This window comes from Petaurus breviceps, unplaced genomic scaffold (genome assembly GCF_028583685.1).
Source record: "Petaurus breviceps papuanus isolate PSGF00001 unplaced genomic scaffold, PetGlider_PUasm1.0 180, whole genome shotgun sequence".
Lineage (NCBI taxonomy): Eukaryota > Metazoa > Chordata > Mammalia > Diprotodontia > Petauridae > Petaurus > Petaurus breviceps.
In genome coordinates this window covers 2,875,389-2,898,977 of record NW_027185782.1, presented here as the reverse complement: position 1 = coordinate 2,898,977, position 23,589 = coordinate 2,875,389, and the positions used below count along the sequence as shown (strand labels likewise).

At 39.8% G+C, this 23,589-nt stretch overlaps 1 protein-coding gene across 1 annotated transcript in view; it reads right to left on the bottom strand.

Annotated features, from left to right (window-relative positions):
- The window catches only part of ZFR2 (zinc finger RNA binding protein 2), a 134,113-nt gene that overhangs the window by 60,314 nt on the left and 50,210 nt on the right, over positions 1-23,589 (bottom strand). The window contains exons 4-9 of the mRNA XM_069086839.1: positions 22,460-22,678; positions 22,014-22,360; positions 17,047-17,229; positions 15,496-15,727; positions 13,743-13,903; positions 11,050-11,169 (exon numbers count right to left, since the gene is read on the bottom strand). Of these exons, the coding sequence (XP_068942940.1) occupies positions 11,050-11,169; positions 13,743-13,903; positions 15,496-15,727; positions 17,047-17,229; positions 22,014-22,360; positions 22,460-22,678 (1,262 nt within the window). The remainder of the gene's footprint in view (positions 1-11,049; positions 11,170-13,742; positions 13,904-15,495; positions 15,728-17,046; positions 17,230-22,013; positions 22,361-22,459; positions 22,679-23,589) is intronic.

Sequence of the window (23,589 nt, the reverse complement as noted above, 5' to 3'; positions counted from 1 at the left end):
ATATATATATATATATATATATATATATATATATATAGACGCCTTCAGATGAAATAGGTGTTCTTGCGCCAACAGGAGCAGTTTCCCGATCTTAGATGCTGCCTGATTAATAAAAGTATCAGGTAGAATTTTGATAGCATTACAGGCATACAGACTATCTGTTACTACATTAAAAGGGGGATGAAATTTCTCTATAACTTTTATGATAGCCCATAGTTCATTTTTTTGAATGGAATTAAAGGGTGTATCCAACACTAACTGTATTCTTAATTGAGGGCAAAAAATGCTGGCCTTCCCTTGTTTAGTGGCATCTGTAAAGACATTAGGGCCATCCACTGGAATTTTGCTAATAATACAACGTGGCATTGTTACTTCAAACTGCTGAAATACCTGTAAAATAGGTAACTTTGGAGAACTTTGAAGACAGTATGGCAATAAATCCAAAACATCATCAGCTTTCCCTGCCTGGATAGACTCTACTAAGCCTTTGATCCATATTTTTGGTGGGCATCCAGTGACCATGAAAACTCTTTGAATCACCCCCGTGACAAATTCCTTTATAAGTTCTAATTTAGGAACCAAAGCTTTTCCACTATGTTTAGGATGTATCCATTCAATAATTCCATGACTCTGAAAGATCGCTCCAAACAGAGGCTCATCTTGTAGGCAAGTAACATACACTTCTTCCCCTGCCCTCAATCTAACTGTGGAGGCCCCAAAAGCTTTCTGGATCTGTGATAAAGCTGTTAAAGCCTCAGGAGTCCAGCTCCTAGGGGACCTCAGGTCGGAATCTCCTTTCAACAAATCATATAAAGGTGCCATCATGGATAGAGGAATTGGCACAGCAGTCCTGACCCACTGTATGCTCCCCACTAAGCATTGGGAATCATTGAGGGTCTTACATTTTTGAGGCTGTATCTCTAGGGCCTCTTTCCTCACCACAACATCAGTTAAAACATATCCCAAATATTTAAAAGGAGACTCTGACTGTATTTTTTCTGGGGCTGCTATTAGCCCTTGTTCAGACAAGGCTTGTAATACTTCCTTTAAAACTGTTTGTAGCTTTTCCTGTTTTTCTGTAGCCAATAATATATCATCCATATAATGTATGATGACAACTTCTGGATGTCCCAACCTTATAGGCTGCAAAATCTGATCTACAAACCATTGACATAAGGTGGGGCTGTTTGCCATGCCTTGTGGTAATACCTTCCACTGATACCTCCTAGCAGGTGACTGCAAATTAATCGAAGGAACAGTAAAGGCAAATTTTTCTCTATCCTCTTGATGTAGGGGAATAGAATAAAAATAGTCTTTTACGTCTATAATCATTACTCTATATCCTTCTGGAACCATATTAGGTAAAGGCAATCCGGGTTGAAGCGCTCCCATAGGTTGTAAGATGTCATTAATCTTTCTTAAATCAGTGAGCAGTCTCCATTGCCCACTCTTTTTCTTTATAACAAACACAGGGGAGTTATATGGGCTGAATGAAGGTTCTATATGTTCAGCCCGTAATTGTTCATCCACTATATGGTGTAAGGCTGTTAGCTTTTCTATTGGTAGGGGCCACTGCTCCACCCAGGAATATTTATGTGGGAGCCATTTCAATTTGGGTAGCGCTAACATAGCAGTGACCCCCACTAGTTTGATTGCAGGTAAATTCCCATCCCTTCCATAATATCCCATCCCCAGAGGGAAGAGGACAGCCCTGTTATAACTAATGGTCGAAAAATTCCTTCTTTATCCTCTACTACCCACCGTAAGAATTGTTTTGACTTTTCAGCAATCTGCGGTCCTCCTACTCCAGTAACTCCAACATTCTCTCTTTGTAATTCCCATTCAAGTGGCCATTCCTCTTTTCGAACAATAGAGACATCTGCTCCGGTATCCAGCAAGCCTCGGAACGGCCTGCCATTGATATAAATCACTATCAAAGGTCCCATCCCTGTTATATATTGTGTTAAAGCCACCTGTAGTTCCTCCTGTTTTCTCAAAGGGATTCTCCTGGCTATTGGCTCATTACAAGGGAGCTTCACTGGGTAGGAGTGAGGGTGGGTTACTGAAATATAATTCTCTCCTGGGTGTGCTAGTGGCATGTACAATAACTATGGAGGGAGCCGGGCAGCCAACTATTAAACTGGGGGACTCTACACTGTCAACAGCCACATCTATCGTAGAGAAAGGAGGAATCAATAACTCTCCAGTCACATATATTGCAGCATCTACTTGGACTAGGCCTCTAGGAACAACCTTTGATATTGTTGGTTGGGCATCTCTCTTTGGCCGGGGCCTTCAGGGGTCAGCACAGGGTATACGTTCGGGGCCCGCTTGGGGCCCCTCCGCCCATTTCCCAACCCAGGTTTGGTGGACCTGCAGAATTTTGCAATATGGCCTGGCTTCCCACAAGCATAGCATAAAGGGTAACTCAATTTCCCACCTCCTGGAGGTGCCTTCCTACACATGCTTTGAATATGTCCTAACTTCCCACATCTAAAACATCTTTGGGTAGAGGTTCTTTGTCTTTGTGAATCAGCAATTCCAGAGGCAACTGCCGCTGCCATGGCCTCAACGGACATGGTCTCATAATCTACATCATTGCATCTCTCCATGATTTCATTCAGTGGAGCGTCTTTGGGCAGGGATTCTACAGCCCTCCTGCAGTTTTTATTCAACCCTTCTCTCAATAACTGTTGGAATATGATCTTGCCAGGCTCCCCTTTTCCTACTACCCTATCCACTGCTTGTTGTAGACGGGAAGCATAATCAGAGACGGATTCCCAAGCACCTTGTTTGATAGAAGTCAAGTGCGCTTTCACTACCCCTGTTTGTTCAACCTTCTCCCAAGCTTTAAGAGTGCAATTGCTCAAGGCTGCGTAGGTGTTACCATTATGCTGTCATTGAGCAAACTGACTAGTGTGCCTCCCTGTTCCTAAAAAGCTTTGAAAGCATCTTCGGCATTAGGCAAGTCATGGCGCTGAATAAAGGCCCGACACTCTTTATGCCAGTCTGCTTTCCAGATTAAAGCCTGACCAGGGGTCAGACATGCAGTAGCCAAAGCCTCCCAGTCTCCAGGGGTACACGCAATACGGGTGGCCCAATTAGTCAAAGTCTGAATCACAAAGGGTGAATTCAGTCCATAATCAGTACATGCCTGCTTCAGGTCTTTTAACAATTTGAAAGGTACAGGAGTGTACTCCCAACCAGGATCATTCAGATCAACAGGCATTAGAACCAGGTCCCATGCAGTCAAGTCCTCCCCAGCTAAAACAGCCTCTTGCAAAGCAGCGGCCACTAGGTTAGGCCTAGTGTGTCCACTAGGTGGCAGTGTAGCGCCATCCCCTCCTGGAAAGGACGGGAACTGCAGAGGAGGCGGTGGGGGAGGAGATAGCCCACATTGTAGTTTTTTCTAATGCAGCTGTGAGAGCCTCCACCTGTGCTCGAAGTCTGTTCATTTCCTTATTACGGGGTGGTGCTTTCCCTTCCTCTTTGGTCTGTACTGGTTTATAAACCTGCCTCACACAAACCTCTGTGTCTGTGGGTCCAACAACTGGGAGGTACAAAGCCTGACCCATGTTGTTTTTATTCCCTCCGTCTTCCTACTTAAGGCTTCTAGTCTTAAGTAAGGCTGTGGGGTCTTCTGAACACGGTCCTTATATAGATCCCCGTTTGGGCGCCAGCTGTTGGGTTCCCGGTCCCAACTCCGGCCATGTCTTACCTTATACCCAGTCTTCGGAAGTCTCCAGCTTCTTGTCTCCAAGAAGAACTTACCCCCACAGAACACCCAGGACACGGAAAGTATGATGTGAAGCTGTTTATTGGGTTACATCTTAACTGCACGGCAAGCAAACAGGAAGTGGAACTAACGGAACTAACGGAACTTCCTCTATCTCCCCTATTTATAAACCTTGCGGGGCACGCCTTGCAGGGCCAATCATGTTCTTTCCCGAGTACGTCGTATGAGACAAAGGAGCAAAGTACTTCCCAGAAGTCCTTTAGGCACTGCCACGCAGAGTATCACTCTTGCGTGACTCCCTTGTCCCTGGTTTGTTAAGTCCCAGGCAAGGCTATCCCAACAACGTCCCTCAGAAAGCCATGCGCACCCCCTCCGGCCGCCACCCTGCCACACGACATGTGGGAGCCAATTGCGCACTCTCCTGAGTGCAGGACAAAGGAGTATGTGTGAAGAGAAGTCCGCATTTATGGGGCACGCTCAATGCCACATCAGCCTTTCCCAACCCAGCAGGGTCGGCCCCCATGGCCCTGCACTCAATGCCATGTCAGCCTTTACGGCCCGGCAGAGTCGGCCTCCACATCTCCAAGCTCCTGCCCCTCAGAGGTCACGTGCATTCCCTCTGACATCTTGTGACTGCTGCAGTGTCTCTCACACTCGCGGCTCTATCAATCATGCCTATGTTCCCACCATGATGAACCCTGATGAAGTCAAAGAAAAATTTTATGAAAACTTGGAGACCTTTATCATCAATGTGAGGAAAAAGGACAAGCTTATAATTTTAGGTGACTTTAATGCAGAGAAGGCACAGACTGCCAGACATGGCAGGAATTGGAAAGAATGGAGTTGGAACCAGCAATAGCAATGGTCAATTACTACTGAAGACTTGTGCATCTCATGACCTTCTCATCACCAATACTGTCTTCCATTTAACTAAATGCAACAAAACTGCCTAGATACATCCTCACAGCAAACATTGCACTTAAAGACTATGTCATTGTAAGAAGAAGAGACAGACAGAATGTGAGAGAGATGAAAGCAATATGTAGCACAGAGCGCCGGACTGATCATAGACTTAGCCTCTCCAAGCTAAATATTCACATTCAACAAAACTGGTGGCCCCAAAACAAGATGAATACCAGAAGACTTAATGTCAACAAATTAGAGCACTTCTCTGAGTGGGAACAGTTCATTGCTAACTTGGAGGGAAAGTTGAACCAACACACTCTTGGCAACAGTGGAGCAGAAAAGGAGTGGGCAGCTTTCAGAGATTTGGTGTACAAAACTGCATTTACTCATCTGGGCCAGAACATTCACAAACATCAAGACTGGTTTGACAAAAATGATGAGGAAATTCAGAAGCTGCTAAATGAAAAATGAAAACTCCACAGGGTTTACCAGCAGGATAGTTCATCCATCTCTAAGAAGGCAGCATTTAACTCCATCAAAAGTAAAGTACATGCAATGCTTAGAGAGACGCAAGATTCTTGGCTCAGTAAGAAGGCAGACGAAATTCAGTTTTACACCGATAGTAACAATCCAAAGCCTTTTAAAATGCTCTGAAGGCTATTTATGAGTTGAAGACATATGGTGCATCTCAATTACTCAGTGCTGATGAAACTACATTGATTAGTGGTAAGAACATGATCCTGGAGAGATGGGCTGAACACTTTCATAGTGTTCTCAACAGATGACCATCAATCAATGCTGAAACCACTGACCATTTACTTCAAGTTGAAGTCAATCCCTCTCTAGACAAACTCCAAACTGAGGAGGGTTTTGAATGTCATTAGGCTCCCCTCTTGTGGCAAAGCACCTGATGCTGATTATATTCCAGCTGATATTTATGGGGGGGGGAGTCCACTGCTTATATAAAAGCTGACTGAAATTTTCTGGGTTATATGGAAAGAGGAGGTTATCACCCAGGAGTCCAAGGAGGCCTCCATTATCCATCTCTATAAAGATAAAGGAAATAGATTGTCCTGTGACAATCACAGGAAGGTCTCTCTCTTAGTCACTGCTGGCAAGCTTCTTGCCAGAGTCCTCCTTAATAGGCTGATCTTTCATCTGAAAGATGGTCATCTATCTGAGAGCCAGTGTGACTTCAGAAAGGGTTAAGGAATGGTTAATATGTTGTTTACTGCCAGACAATTCCAAAAGAAAGCCAGGAGCAGGACCGATGTCTGTACAAATCATTTGTTGACCTGACCAAGACCTTTGATATTGTCAGTCATGAGGGCTTATAAAAAATTATGCCAAAATTTGGTTGCCCAGAGAAGTTCATCAGTACTATACATCAATTTCATGATGGCTTGTCTGCCTGAGTTCTGGACAATGGACAATGCTCCCATGCTTTACCAATTATCAGTGAAGTGAAACAAGACTGTGTAAAAGCTTTCTTCCATGCTTTTTAAGATAACGTTTTCAGTCATGCTGTCAAACACCTTCAGTGAACAGGGCATCAAGATCAGCTACCATACTGATGGTAAATTTAACTTGAAGAGGCTACCAGTGAAGACTAAAGTGGAGGGAGTGTTGGTGCATGGTTTTTTGTTGCAGACAATTGTGCACTCAGTACAGCCTCTGAAGCTGGATGCAACAAAGTAAGGATCTCTATTCTATGCTACTGAATTTTGATTCTCTGCTACTTGTGCTAAATTTGGCCTAACAATTAACACCAAGAAAACACAGGTGCTCCACCAGCCAACACCACACCATCTATACATGGAACCATTGGTTATAACAAATGGTGAAGTTTCTACACATTGATAATGACTATTGATGCATGCATTGCCAGAGCTAGCTCATTGTTTGGGAGGCTCAAAAGGAAAGTGTGGAAAAGAAAAGATATTAGACTGACTACCAAATTGAAGGTCTACAAAGCCACTGTGCTGACCTCATTGTTTTATGAGGTTTATGCCATTAACCCTTTTTGGTCTATTTTCCAGGTTGGTTGTTTTGTTGTATGCCTGTGAAACCTGGATAGTACACCAGTTCCATGCCAGGAAAATGAAGTGCTTCCATTTGAATTGTCTTGGGAAGATTCTGAAGATCAGCTGGCAGGATAAGGTACCAGACCCTGAAGTCCCTTCTCAAATTAAACTACCAAGCATTCAAATTTTACTGCAGAGAGTGTAACTCTAATGGCCTGGCCACATTGCTCAAATGCCAAATATATACTTGCCTAAAAGACTGGTTTACAGAGAACTCACACAAGCCAAGTTCTCACATGGTGGTCAGAAAAAGATATAAAAGGATACTTGCAAGGTCTCTCTTAAGAATTTTGGAAGTGATTATATGTCATGGGGGACATTGGCATAGGACTTCCCAACATGGTGTGCCCTCATCAGAGAAGATACTGTGCCCTATAAGCAAAGCAGAATTGAAGTAATTCAAAAGAAACATGAGATGTGGAAATTTAGAGACTCCACCCGAAATGTTCATGTGCCTGACCTGGAGCAGAGCATTCCTAGCATGTTCTGGTCTGATCAACTACAACCAGACACACTGTAACTTGACTCTAACATAGTGGTGTCATTTTTGTCTTCAAGAATGAAGGACAACAACCAATCAATCAACCAACATTTTTTCTTTCACTTGGAAGTTCTAGATTTCAGCCAAGACATTCTTGAAAATTTTCACTTTGAGCTTTCTTTCATGAAGTGACTGGTAGATTCTATTTTTACTTTGCTCTCTCTCTCTTTTTTAATATGTCTGGTGAGTTTTCTTTTATGATTTCTTGAAATGTGATATCCAAGTTCTTTTTATAATCAGGGTTTTCAGGCAGTCCAATGATTTATTTTTTGATCCAGTGATTCTTAAATTAACCCCCCTTGGTCTATTTTCCAGGTTTGGTTGTTTTTGAAATAAAGTCCCTTACATTTCTTTCCATTTTTATCTTTTGACTGTTTTAGTATTTCTTGTTTTCTCATGGAGTATTTAGCTTGTTTTGCCCATCCTATTTTTCAAGGAATTTGTTACTTGAGTAAGATTTTGTACCTTTTGTGCTAAGCTGTTAATTCTATTTCCAAGGCTCTCCTAAATAGTTTTCATTGCTTTTCCACTTCTTTCCTCTATTGCTCTCATTTAATTTGTATATCATTTTACATTCTTTTTCTTTAAGCTCTTGCATAATTTCTTCTAGGAATTCTATTTTATTCTGCAGTCAAACTGTGTTTTTCTTAGAGTCCCTCCTTGTAGGAATTTTGGAAATATTCTCCTTCTCTGGGTTTATGTCTGGAGGATCTTTGGCATGAAAATTAAATTTTTTGGTCATTTTTTTGTGGATTGGACCACTATAAGGCCTATTCACTATGTGAGCCATCTTGTTGTCCTTAGATGAACAAAATTACAACTGGATCTACATTACTGCCCTTAGGGACCAGGACCGACCAACTACCACAGAAGGCCCTAGGGATGAATCACAGCTCTTCTTTTCTGCCAGATCCAGGAGGAAGATAGGGAGCTACCTCACTGCCCTCTGGGAGCCAGCATCATACCCACATCCATGAGGCCAAAACTTCTTGCCTGATGTGAACCTGGGGGTAAATCTGAGGGACTGAGATTAGAGCTATTGATGGGAAGCTCTACTCCTTTCCTGAGGGTCAAGTTCCAGAACTTCCATTATCTGGAAATAATACAAAAATTTGGCTGAGGTTCTGCTTGTTGCCTAGGATTGAGTAAAACATCTCTTCTTTAAGGGGACCTAAACAGGTGGGAGCTACCTTGCTGCCCTTTAAGACTGAATCTGACTCATGTTGTCACCAAGTTCTCACTTTTTTCAGTACAGGGCAATACCACCCTTCAAATCCCTCAGACTTGCAAAGTCCCTCGGCATAATCCTTGACTCTTCACTATTTCTCAGATTTCATATTCAATCTGTTGCCAAAGTCTATTAATTTCACCTTTGCAACATCTTTCAAATAAAATCCCTCATCTCTTCTGACACTGGTGTAGGCCTTCATCACCTCACACTTGGACTACTACAACAGTCTCCTGTTTGGTCTCCCTACTTCAAGTCTCTCCTCTCCTCACTCTAGTCCATCATCAACTAACCATTAAAATTATTTTCCTAAAGTGCAGGTCTGACCATGTCACATGCAATAAACTTCAGTCATTACCTATCACCTCCAGGATTAATACAAAATCCTATTTGGCAATCAAAGCTCTTCATAATCTAACTCCCCTCTTCTTATGCCTTACTGGCATGTACTCTTCAGTCTAGTAACACTGGCCTTCTGGCTGTTCCACCAACAAAATATTCCATCTTTTGACTCTGGATATTTTCTGTGGCTGTCTGTCATGCCTGGAATGCTCACTCTCCCTCTTCATTTCTACCTCTTGGCTTCCCTGGCTTCCTTTAAGTCCCAGCTAAAATCTCACCTTCTATAGGAAGTCTTCCCCTGAAGACCAAAACCACAGACTTTTCATCTATAGAATGAACATGATAGGGCTTAGACTACCTGCTTCACAAGGTTGTGAGGAAAACTGTTTGTACAATGTAAATGTTATATAAATGTAAATATTATTATTGGCAAGAATTGCACAAGATAAGGTGTGGACATTATGAAAGAGGAAAGGAACCACACTGGACTACATGAAAATTTGTTTTTCTCTGTTTCATGGCTTTCCAGGCCAAAGCATTCATTACCTACTAGAAAAATCTACTAGTGAAATAACTCCATTCTTAATTCTTGGGCAGAAGGATTAGTGTGTATTTGGGATTATACTTGAATTATACATGGTCAGTTATACATGGTCAAACCTGTGAGAGCTTAGCGTCTATTAGCACAGCCTTCAAGGACTCAGGATCACCTCCACACCATGGTAAGACATCAGAGAAGGATTTCTAATAGGGATAGAGATAAGGATTAGACCTGTGATTTCCCTGGTATAAGGAACTCTCTAGTGAGGACACTCTTACAAATGCACATTAGCACCTTCTTCGCAATTTAAAGTCTTGGAGAATTGCCTACAATAGTAAGAAATTAAGTGACTTGTGAAGGCTCATGCAGCCAGTATGTGGATCAGAGACAGAACTTGAACTCAGGTCATCCTAGCTGTGAAGCACTCAGGCAGCTAGGTTGGCACAGCAGCATCCATAGATGAAAAGTTTGTGTTTTGGATTAGTTGATCTGCTAATCATTCAGGTAAGATTTGTCCAAGCTGGATCATTACCCTGAGGTGGAGGGAGTAGGTTCTGACTCTACTAATGGTTTTCCCACCATGTCACCCTGCCCTTCTTTATTTTGCCCACCTGTGTGCAATATGAACAGAATGGGAGGACTTTTTTTTTTTTTAAAGCAATCGGGGTTAAGTAACTTGCTCAAGGTTACACGGCCAGTTATTTCTGGGTGTGGTGCTGAATATCTGAGCCCGCATTTGATCCAGGTCATCCCAACACTGGAGCCGGTGCTCTTACTCGCTGAGCCACCTGGCCACCCCTAAGCAATTTGGGTTAAGTAACTTGCTCAAGGTTACACGGCCAGGTGTAATGGGAGGACTTTTTAAGGACAACTTAGGGACTTTTTTTTTAGTAAATCATTTAGATTATTCAAAAGCTTTAGCACTAACAGACCTAAACTTATTTGGTCTACTGCCCCCTTTTAAAAAAAATTACTTAGCAACCCCTGGAAATTACTGTCTTTAACCCTTTAAAGGGTTTTTTTTTTCCCTTAAATTTGAATCATTTCAAAAACATATAAATTTTTTTAAATGATGCATCTTAAATTAATACTTTATTATAAATTTGTGGGGGAGGTTTCCTGCATTGAAATTTTGATGATGCAATATTGCATCATATAACTGTATAGTATCATATTGTAAACAAGTTATTCCACGCACATAATCCTGCCAAGGCATGCTCGACTTCCTGGCAACACGCAACACGCAACATACCTGCTAACACTTGCTTGTTAAGACTTGTTGGTGGACTTGACCAGTGATCAGTTTTAACTTGCATTTTGTGTGTTTATTTGGAAATTAATGTAATCACTATGACTTTAACTCTGTTATACAACAGATGAAACATGTACAAATGGTTTTCCAAAATTTTCTTCTCTTCTTTCCTTATGCTTCCACCGCCCCCCCCCTTATTTTTATATTTAATATTCCCCAACTGCACCCAAGGCTACTACTACCCCTCTGGATCAGTCCAGAGGCCCCCTGGGAGGAGAGGTGGTATCACCCTCTTTGGGAACCTATGGGCTAAATGAACAAAAGCATTTTTACTCTTCTAATCTATTGCAATGGTCACCTCCATCTAACAGAGCTCATTCTGAGGGAGCAGAACTGTTAAAGAGCAGCTAATATCTCACCTTGTATTGTAGTCGGTGCCGACGCCCCTTCAGGTGCATATCCTTGGCATTAGGATCATTGAAACTGCATTCACACAGCTTACAGTGAAACCGAATCATTTTTCCTTCATCATTGTGCACCTGAGACACCAAACAAAGTGTAACAATCACATTCAGCTTGAAAAATAATCTAAGATTCCCTAAATTGCTTAAATTTCAGACATTATGTCTACTTTTTTTAACACTGACCACAAAAACAGCCAACTATTATGTTTACAATACCATTTTTAGGAGCCTTGCTCACTGTTAAAAAAAATTGGCATAATACTTCTAGACAGGTCCCAAAGTAGTAGTTATCTCATATATGGCCAAGATTAAAAACAAACTTAACAAACTTAGCACTTTGTTTCACAACTCTCAGAAGCATTTGTCTAATGTTAAATGTTGTAGTTACCTCGTTTGTATCTAATTCCCCTACCTTGACCATAAGCTACATGATAGAAATGGCCACGTTTTTTTCTAAACTTTGTCTCTTCCCACTGACTAGCATAATCCTTTGCATCATATAATCACTTGAAGGAGAAATTGAAATCTAAATGCCAATCAAGTGTTGACTTAGTTCTGCTACTAGGACCTACTTGTTAAACCAACCTTTTGTTTTTGATGGGACCTCTGATATCAGCATAAAAAACAAAAAGTGAAGAATTCCCTCTATCGATGTATATTGACTTCTGGTTGGCAAAGTATAGTCTTGGAGAGTTGCCTCGGGGCACTGAGAAGTTAAATGACTAGCTCAGGGTCATAACGTCAGTATGTGACAGATGGGACTTGAACCTAGGTCTTCCAGACTCCACAGGCACCATACAATGCTGCCCCTCTACCTATTCAATAGACACTTTAAAATATTTGTAGACTGAATACTGAATAAAAATTGGGAGTTTTCTCTCCTTGTTTGGTGTCTGATCTAGGACTTTAATTTGACAGTTTTCAAAGGAACTACTACCATTTCAGTAATCTAACTATCTCTAAAAAGGACTTCTCACATTCTGTTCATATTGAGTACAGTGAACAAAGTAAAGAGAGGTAGTATGACGAGGTGTAAAAACCACTTAACTTGAAAGCTAAAGAGTCACAGTCTACACTTCAGCCTTTTTCAGGCCTCATGCCAATCACATTTTTATTCCCCACTAAAACTGTACACACCTTCCCCCTTCTTTATCTGGGCCTAACCATATTACATAATATAAATTTTGGCCTTTGACTCTATTGTGTCATAGTGTCTTTGTTTTTTTTTCAAGTGTGGAAACTGTATATCTCTGTTAAGACCTCAAACTCCTCAAGGAAATGGACCATCTTACAACTTCTTAGTTTTGTAGGACCTAGTACATAGTAGGTACTAAGTGAATAAAAATATAAATATATATATACATATATATAAATATAGTATATATATTATGTTCAGAAGAAAACACCAAAATTAAAACAAGTGGAACTTTAGGAATTCAAAGACCTTTACATTATGGGAACCTTTGAAAACAATATTCTCCTATTGCCTGGGCTAAATATATGGAAGAAATGCTTACCAATAACAGTTGTCTACTCCTAGTATAAGTTAAAGAAAGGTCTTACAATTTCCAGTCTTAGATATTTTTTAAATTAAGATAACATCACATCTTAACTTGTTCTGTATAGATACTAGTGATGTGATCCTGAGCAAATTACTCAACCTCTCTCAGCCTCAGTTTCCTCATATACAGGGATAATAATAACACCTACCTCCCAGGGTTGTTATGAGAATCAAAAGAGATTACACTTGTAAAGCACTTTGTAAGCCTTAAAGTGCCATATAAATGCTAATTATTATTATTATAAGTATACAGGAGGTTCCCTCCAACCTTACAATTTTATGCGTTATCAGTAGAAAAAACTGAATACCTTAAATGGCATGTTCAATCTCTTAACAAACAGTTCCATATGGAGTTTCAGAAATTACAGAAAGTTAGTGCTGAACTGCAGCAGTGTAATAGAGCAGAAAGAACCCTGGACTAGGAGTCAGGAGATCTGTTTTCTAGTCTTGGCTCTGCCACTAACTAACCATTTAACACTGAGCCAAAAGAGTCAGAAGAAACCAGAAAGCTAAGGTGAAAATCATAGCTCTCTGTGTGATCATGGGCTAGTCACTTAAGTTTTCTAGGCCTGGGTTATTCATCTACGAAATAAAGAGAATAGAGTAAATGGCCTCTAGGGTCCCTTCTAGCTCTAAATATATGATCCTAAGATTTTGGAATCCCAGTTTAATTATCTGGAAGAGGAAAGGGGAGGATTCCATGATTTCATATATCCCTTCTAGATTTAACATTCTGTAAGTGCTCTCTCCATCATTCTATCCAGCAGATAGAGGGGAAAGAGGTGAAAGTTACCCCACAGAACACTCAGTGGCCTTTCTTGCCCATCCCATGGTCTCCCTGTTGTGAATTCTAATACTACAGCTCCACTTTCTAAGATTTAAAATTTTTCTTCTAAGTGACATTCTAATTTTTTTCTCCATAAAGACTTGCTAGTTAAGGACAGGTTAATTTTTAAACTTCTCATGAAAACAGCCTTCCTAGTTTTAAAAAATCTGTATTTATACTTCTTGGTTATGACGATTCAAAGTCTCACATAAAACGGTAGATATTGTGTTGATTTGGATAACAAACACTGTTCAATATTACCTCTTCCACATAGTCATGTCCTACTGGTTGCGCATCAAACAAGCCCCCAGAAGTATCCCCAGAATTCTTATGTGTGGATTGTTCACTTGGCATCTCTGATTTTGACTGGACCACTGTCCCCTCTTCAAGTCTGTTGCCAGCTGCCTGTTGCTTGTTAGTCCCTGAATAGGAAGAAGTGAATACTTATAACCTGCTTCAGGTCTAAAACGAAAGTTTATCTTTATCCTATCATCAGGGACTATGTTACAAATCCATCACAGCATTAATTCTCCTTATAATATCAAATAACCACCTCCCAGATAGGCTATCATATAACTTTTCTACCTCTCTAAGCTAAGATTCTGAATATAGCCCAGGAAGTCAAGTCTATGGTTCTTTTAAGCAATCAGTCCTCACAAATAGAGAGAGAGATAATAAATTTAGTTATCACAAACCAAGAACAACTCAAAATCTAAAGCTATCAAATAATTAGCGTTGAAGTTCTTTAATAATTATTGTATTTACACAGTAACTATGAAATACATAGGATTTTGCTTTAGGAGAAGCACATATAAAGAGTATGATATTATTAAAATCACTTAGAGCTTTTACAGTTATCCCTTCCACACTGCAACTTTCCCCATTGTAGTTTCAATATATCATGAGTCAGCATAAGAAATTAACTGGAAATTTGGGGGGAGTTTTGTGGAAGTCACAGATGACACGTGAAGACCAGCAGATGACACAGAAAAAGTTAGAAACACAGAAATGCATACAATATATGCATGTTATTGTATAATATTAACATATTTTATCTTTTAATACTATAATAATTCAGAATTCTGAAGGGAGGGCCAAAAAGTTTGTTACAGAGATTTTCCAGATCCTGGGAGTGCCATGCATCTAACCCCTATGATATGGAAGGGATAATTGTACTACATGCTTGCTCAATAAATATTTGTTTATATATATATATATGTATGTATGTATATACATATATGTATAAAATAGAGGGAAAAGTCATACAGTTTAGCCAGTTTCTTTCCAATGTATCTAAAATTATACTTCCTATATATTTCCCAGGTCTAAGAGAAATGGGATACAGATGGCCAAACCAAGAAATCTATAGCTGTATAAAAAGATTCCTTAGCCACTACTTCCCCTGCAACATCCTGGAGGCCAAACTGGTTCACTCTAAAAGCTAGTATGCAGAAGGAGTTTTTTTCTCAGTAATAGGGATGCTGGGTACACAGCTGGGATGGTAGCCACACCATTCTCTAGGACCTATGAGATGGAGGCACTGCATCCTCCTAAAGTTAAAGGGGAGTAATGAATCCACTGTCTAATTCTTCCAAGAACTCGTTGAAGCAGACTAGTAGAACCATGTAGTTCCCGGCTGGGGAAATACCAATGGCTTTTCAGTAAGTCAGCAGCAGAGGAGGAAAAAATAACAGTTCTTTGGATTCTTATATCAAACTCTTACCAGAAGATAGTATTTTTATTTCTTAGAATGTTTATAAACAAAAACGTCAAAAAATTACTTCTCACTAAGTCTGTGAAATCATGACAATAAAAGTTAGTTGAACTGAATTAAATCAAGGATTATTTCTGAAATCTATCCAATACTCCTGAGTTTGAAAGTATAGGACACCTGCAAGGGTTCCTTCTATAGGCATTTCAAAAAAAGAAGTGGGCAATAATGCAAAGAAAGATAAATGAAGCAATGCTTCAATAACAATTAACTGAATTAAAAGTGAAGTTTAAAGAGACATACCCACGTATGTTATCTTTGAGGTAAATGATTTCTTGGTCAGTACCGGCCTTCTTGGGTAACTTGTGCTGTTGGTGATGGCTACATTTGCTGCTTTAGCTGGTGTGACAGAAGTTGTGGCAGTAGTAGTGACATGGGGAGCCAGTTTATTCACTATGTTGGTAGGAACAGAGTTCACTAATAATGGCTCTACTGAAGGGATAGGTTTCCCCAACTTTGTATGTAATTTAATAACCTGAAATACACCACATAACAACTGTCAAGGAGAACATGTTCAAGACTACTAGGCACAGCTACTCCTAGTAAATTCCTAGGAAGGACAATATTTCTATAAGAACACACTTAGAAACCATTCAAGCTGCAGCTTTAGTATTTTTCCTGCTGAATCATAACCTTCATGAATGAAGGGACCATGTCCTAATAATTTTAACTGACATTTACACATTTCTTTTTTGCAAAGTGTTTATATATATATGTATATATATATATATAATCTTGCTTAATATCATACAGTGCTTTTCACTTAATAGGCGCTCACTTAATTGCTGTTGAATGAATGGTAGGATGAATGTTACCATAATTTACCTTTTTTTTAAATTTTTACCATATCTGTGATTTCATTTATATTAGGGGACTTCCAGGGAGGAAATACCCTTCACCAGTGCAGAATGGCACATGCTCTGCAACAGATAGTCTTAGATTGTTGCCTGGAACACTGAGAGGTTAAGAAATTTGCCTAGGGTCACACATGCAGTATATGTAAGAGGCAGGTCTTGAACCCAGGTCTTTGTGACTTCAAGAAGGACTGGAAAATGAAAATTGAGGACCAACAGCTTAAAAGCAAACTATGGAGCTAAGTAAAGGTACAAATCTTTTATATATTAGCAAAGACTGTAGCAACTTAAGAGATAGTCATGTTTCCAATCATCCTTTTGAAAGCATAAGGGGAAATTATCCACTGACCCTGAAAATTAACAAGAATGCTACCACTCACCTTTGTTCCACAGATATAACCTGCTCGTGAAAGGGTTAAGTTTAGTCACTTATATGGTGGTTTATACAACTGGGATATATACAGTACCTCCCCACCCACCCACACTTGTGTATGTATCTGTGTCTGTTTTTGTGTATATATGGAGGGCATCAAAATGTATACGCACTCTCTTAACATCCTATTCAACGTCCTATATTAACATCCTATATTACAGTAATTCTCAAATTCATATACCCATTCCAACTAGAAGGGCATCAAAATACACACCTAATCTCTCAACTTCCTATTCAAAGAAAACTTATTATAATCAGCCTCAAATCTCATGTGCCATTCAAATTAGCATATTTAATTTCATTTTCACAGCTCCTAACCAGGGGGTTAAAAAAAAAGCAACCAAAAAATCAAAGTGATGGGCCCATTATAGCTTAAGGTCCCTCCTAGACTGGGTATTCAAAGGGCAGAGATCTTGGGGTAAAAGAAACTTAAGGGGTCAGTGGGGTTTCTGAGTATGGAAGATAACTGTAAGAAGTAGAAATGGGGCACAGTGAAGCAGCCCATACCTTCTGATGTTTGGATCCCCGGATATGTGCTGAATACGCATCTGCTCCTGTACAAGACACATCACAGAGCTCACAATGCAGCTGTGTCTGAACCCCACGCAGGCCAATGTTTGACTGGTTACCCAACTTCTGAGCTGCCTCTTTCTTTTTGTGCTTCTGTCCTTCTAAATGTTCCCTGTAGGTCTGCAATCAAAGAACAAAACAAAGCTTATCTTGAGGTTTGCACAGAGATCAGCCCAACACTGCCTCTTCAACACAATTCACTAAGCATCTGTTCATCATACCTTGGCAATCCTAACATCTAAACATTAGGAACTAAAAGCCTATTATTGTGTGTTCCATTCATTCATTTGTGAGATTCCACATGTGTGTGTATATGTATATACATGTATATATATATATATATATATATATATATATATATAAAACACCTTACTGACCACAGCTAATAGACTTAGTATCACCAGACAAAATAATAAATAAATGAATGCATGGCGAGACAGATATAGATAAAGATGCAGATTTAGATATAGGTGGATTAAAAACCAGCTTGCTTTCATTCTTAAAAATAAAGCCTTACTTCCTAAGAAGGCAGCAACGTAAGAAAATTTACTTAGGATTTAAACCACTGTAGCTTTTTCAGAACTTGTCCACAAATACTAAGGCAGCTTATACCCTCTGAAATAATATGAAATGTGTTTCCCTTTTTAACAGCCACTAATGTAACAGAAAGACTACTCACTACCAAGGAAAACTCTACTATTCCAATCCTGAGTATAATCACTTGTCCTCATCTTGTGTTTTTCAAACTTATCAATAAAGCCCCAATGAGGTCATGACGAGCTACTGGAAGCTTTTTAAAACAAAAGATCCTATGGCCGCAACCTTAAAGATTGTTTTAAAGTCAATTTATTTGTCAATTTCAAATTCTATCTACACTCTTCCCTTCCTTTTGTATTTTCTTTGTTTCTCTGGATTTACTGAGCAGACTGCTACCAGAGCTTCAGCTTTCAATCAAGTGCTGAAGAGAACTACTGATCAAAGCTCAAGGAATAGTATCAAGTCAGCATTCTTAATGACATACGTATATCAGACATGAATCTCTAAGGTAAAATAAGTTACCTGATCAAGGTATTGGTGTGTGTGTATGTGGCTCCAGTCAAATAGTCAATCAATTAGCATTTATTAAGTACCTACTCTGTGCCAGGCACTATGCTAAGTAATAAAGACACAAAAAGGCAAAAAACAGTCCCTTTCCTCAAGAAGTTCATGGTCTATTAGGGAAAACAATATGTACAAATAAGATATATATATATATATATATATAGGTATATAGATATATATATATAGGATAAATAGGAAATAACTGACCAGGGAAGGCACCACAATTAATAGATATTGAGAAAGGTTTTCTGTTGAAGGCAGAATATTTGCTAGGACTTAAAGGAAGCCAAGGAAGGAAGGAAACCAAGATAAGCAGGAAGAACATTGTAGGCACAGGAAATAGCCAGAGAAAATGCCTGGAGTGGAGAGATGTAGCTTCTTATGTGGGAAACAGCAAGGAGGCCAGTGTCACTGGATCAAATGTAGGTGGCAAGTGTAAGGTGTAAGAAGATTGTAAAGGTGGTGAGGGAAGCAGATGATGAAGAGCACAAATACCAAACAGAGGATATTTGATCCTGGAGATAACAGGGTGCCACTGGAATTTACTGAGTAGGGAAACAATGCAGCTGGGACCAAGCTTTAGGAAAATCACTTCGAAGCCTAATGGAGGATGGACTAGAGTTGGGGGAGACTTGTGGTAGGCAGACCGACAAGGAGGCTATTGAGACAACCCAGGCATGAGGAGATAATGATCTGCACCAGGGTGATTGCAACATCTGAGAAAAAAGGGGACATATTTAAGAGAGGTTTCTAAAGTGAAATGGACAAGCCTTGGCAACAGATTGGATACAGGAGGTGAGAGTTGAGGATGACATCTAAATTGTGAGCTCACCCATAAATAGCCTTACTATTTGTCCAAACCCACCAAAAAATCATCACATTTAGTCCTTGAAAATAAGCCAGGTGTAAGAACATTATAGCTCTCTTCTTCAAATGCTTGTTGTCTGAGATTTGTACTATCTTATAAAGCTTTTAGTCCGTTATATGAAGTTGAGGGTACAAAAGGTGAAGGTGCTGTTCTATTCCGGACTTGACTATACACATCCCTGGACAGAAAGTGATAGGTAAGAGCCTAACCATGTAACTGAGGCATGACAAACAATCCATTCATTATCACCCTTGGAGGAAGTGAGAGATCTGAACTGCCTCAGAAGGTAGCAAGGTTTCTCTGTCACTGGAGTTCTTCAAGCATAGTCTGGATGACTACTTGTTAGGAATGTCACTGGGGAATCCTGCTCAAATATGAGGTAAAACTAGATGATCTTTGACAATCCTCCTGCTCCAAGATTCTATTCTATAATGTATCACGGAATCTTGGAGTCCTCAACCTTTTGCAGTGAGGGTACATTCCTATGCCATATATATATATATATATATATATATATTATATATGCCATAAAGGTACATTCTCCTTTAAAATTGTCTTGAGACCATCAATGGGATGTAGACTTGACAAAGGCAGAAAATAAGGAGAACCCTGATGTTCAGGTTCTTGGGGGAAGTAAAGGGAAATGTGGTAGATTTTATGCTGTGATCAATCTGGTCAGGATTTATGATTGATCAATGATTCCTGAGTCACCAGCTATAGATCTTCCCCTCATGTATTTCATTACTGATTTTTCTCATCTTGTTGTTTCTAAGTATGCAGTTTTCATTGATTTAAAGCACAAAGAGCAATTCCTACTTCAAAGATTCAAAAATCCCTTATTACACCAATGTAGACTGCAAACCTTCAATATCTTGATAGTTTCATGAATTGTGATGGCCTAAAAATCAGTCATCTCGTCGTTGACTCTCCAGTAATGGGCCTCTCTGTGTTCTTAACAATAATAATAGCTAACACTTCTATAGCATTTATATTATATATATATATATATATATATGCTAGGCACTATGCTACAGCCTTTACAATTATTACCTCATTTGATCCTCACAATGACCCTGGGCAATAGATGCTATTATTCTCATTTTATGGATGAAGAAACTATGGCAAACAGAGGTCAAGTGACTTGTCCAGGTCATAAGTGTCTGAGGCCAAATTTGAACCAGTGCTCTCTCCTCTCTGCAACCTAACTGTCCATAGACCATTAAAAGACAAACACATAGACCACCACCAGGATCATACAGAAAGCCTTTTCCTCAAAGTTGGTGATCTGTCAGAGCTTGTGTTCTACTGTTATAAGCTTTGAGAACCTAGATTATATCCACAGAATATAGAAGGTAATGGACTACTTAAGTAGAGGGCAATACCAAAACAGTAAAAACTTTGGTTATATAAAAAATGATCTATCGTAGAGGATCCACACTAAAAGAAATAAGGAAGCAATTACAATTTGACTAAATCCATTAAACTGTCACCATTAAAACACAATTAAGTCAGTATCAGGTACTTTTAAAGTTGACTTGGTTAGCATCTTTAGCAGCAGATAAGACTATACCAATACTTACTCATAAAATAACATTTCATATTATTAAAATGATAATAGTTTCAAGGAAGGGAAAAAACAAGCATTTATTAAATGTCAATTGTGTGCCAGGAACTAAGCACTTTACAAATATAATCTCATTTGATGATCACAACTCCCCTGACTAGTAGTTATTATTATTTTCCCCATTTTACAGTTGAGGAAACTGACAGAGATTAAGTGACTTGTCTAGGGTCACATAGCTAGTAAGTGTAAGTGTCTGAGACCAGATGTGGAACCAGGTCTTCCTGACTCCAAGCCCAGAGCTATCTATTGCACTAGCTAGCTACCTTTAAAAAATAAAAACAAAAAGAAAGACTCAGTTCTAATACCCACCAAATGGTAATCTTGGTCTATAGGTAAGCTTGTTTTGTGAACTTTTTTTCACTTGGATCACAGAAACTGCTTATAGAAGGCAATGATTTTTATCTTCCTCCAACACCAAAAGGCAACACAGTATAGTAGAGAGAAAAATAGACTTGTAGTCAAAGGTACTGATTTCTGTCCTGGCTCTTGCATGCTTAACAGCTTATATGACCATGAGTAAATCACCTCATTTTTCTGGGCCTCATCTATAAAATTAGGATAATGTTGCTTATATTACCTGCCTTCAAAGGATTGTTGTGAGGAAAGCACTCTATGTGAGCTATTATAATTAACGACTACAAATAAGTGTTTTACCATCTTGCCTTAAAAGCTCAACTGTATTAACATCCTGAGAACCAAAGGTGATGAGCAAAGCATTTTGGTTCTGTTAAGGAGAAAGGAAGTACAACTGACTTTCAACAGCAAATCTGTAGGAATGCTCCATCTTATTCTTTTCTGTATCCCCCTTACCAACAAGTATTTGTTGAGAGGTTTGTAGGCCATGACATATAAGGTTCAGTTTAAAGAACTAGGGACAATTAGTTGGAGACTAGAAGTCTGGGGGGGGGGATTATAGCTGTCTTCAAATACCTGAAAGACTGTCACATGGAAACGGCTCTTTTGCTTGGTTCCAAAGAGCCTAACTAGATAGAAGCTACTAAAAGAGAGGTTTTGGCTTGAAAAAAACTTCCTAAAATTTGAAAGTGGAAAAGGTTGCCTTGAAATATAATTAATTTCCTGTTACCCAGAAGTACTGAAGCAGAAAATGGATGACCACTTGTTGGGAATATTATAGTGGAGATTTCTGCTCAGGCATGGTTTGGATGAGGTAACCACTGAAAACTCTTTGGACCCTAAGATCTTATGAGAGAGAGAGAGAGAGAGAGAGAGAGAGAGAGAGAGAGAGAGAAAGTGAGGGAGTGAATGAATGAATGAATGAATGAATATGTAGCAGGTAGAATTTCTGCTGACCTGGGGACCAGCACAGCTGATCTTGCAGATGTCACAGTAGTACAGCTGGGGTTGTCTGAGGGGGCCTTTGGGTTTTAGCTGCTTGTTCTGAAAAGGTGGTTTCTTAGGGAAGCTACTGACAGAGCTGTTACTTGTGCCACACCCCACAGTGGCCCACAGGGAGGGCCCTGTAGGCTTTGGCAGGGGAGCAGGCTGCAGAGGTTGTGGTGGAGGCTGTGGATGCTGCTGGGGTGTCATGGACGGAGGCTGAGGTGGGGGCTGAAGCGGTGGCTGGAGCTGCTGTGGCGCCGGATAGTACGTGTTGGCTGCAGAATACACTGAAGCATCATAAATGGAATAACTGGATCCTGGGAGGCAGGAGAAAAAAATACAGCAATTTTCATGAAGTTCACCTTCATGAAGTCACAGCTCATAATACTGTCTTCCATACATAAGATTTTCCTTACCAGTAAATGATGACAAAGTAGCACTGTATGAGGAAGAGGGGGTGTATGAAGGAATAGAGGAAGCAGGTGCATTTGGCTGAACAGTTGTCACTGCTGGGTAAGCATTATAGCTTGAAGATGTAGCACTCACTGTCTGAACTGGTTTAATTGTGGTCACTTGTCTTTGGGGCAGAGTTTGACTATAACCACTGCTAGGCTGACTGTAGCCTCCTTTAGTACCTAGGAAACAAACACATGCCTTTGCAATGTTATCCTCAGTCACTAAGAGGCTTCTAGTACAGTGAATCATTCATAGCCCAACAGTTTAAGTAAAAAATCTTTTACTACAAACATTCCAATCCTCCCACGGAAGAGTTCCATTAGGCAGTTTAAAAGTAATCCAAAGGATAAAAATGAAAACTACTGCCAAAAAGGTTAAAAAGCATAAGCAAAGAGGTTACCTGAAGTCTCAGGAACTCCTTACCAAAGTCCTAAAAGCTCCTTTTATATTTCTCTTGGGCCAAAGGTCCCTGTCTCAGATTAATTCACCTGGGGGCAAAGTCGCTTACTCTCTTTGGCCTTCATTTTCCTTATCTATAAAATGAAGGGCTTGAAACAGAATATCTCCAAGGTCCCTTTCAAATGCCAAACCATATAGTTCTTCCAGCTCTAATATTCTGTAATTCTTTTATTCTAAGTCCCTCTCATGCTATGGAGAGGACCCTAAGTTCACAAAGGCTAAGTTGTGGACTATAAACAGTGAAAGGTCTGGGAAGATTTTGAGTAAAGGGAAGGTTACTTGTCTTTGGGGCTGAATTTGATTATAACCACTGCTTTGCTGATCAAAATCTCCTTTAGTAGCTAGATAACAAACAAAAGCCTTTGAAATGAGGCATTTGGGGCACCTAAGTGGCGCAGTGAATAGAGCACCAGCCCTGGAATCAGGAAGACCCAAGTTCAAATCTGGTGTCAGACACATGACACTTACTAGTCAAGTGATGACCCTGGGCAAGTCACTTAACCCCAATTGCCTTGGAAGGAAGGAAGGAAGGAAGAAAGAAAGAAAGAAAGAAAGGAAGGAAGGAAGGAAGGAAGGAAGGAAGGAAGAAAGAAAGAAAGAAAGAAAGAAAGAAAGAAAGAAAGAAAGAAAG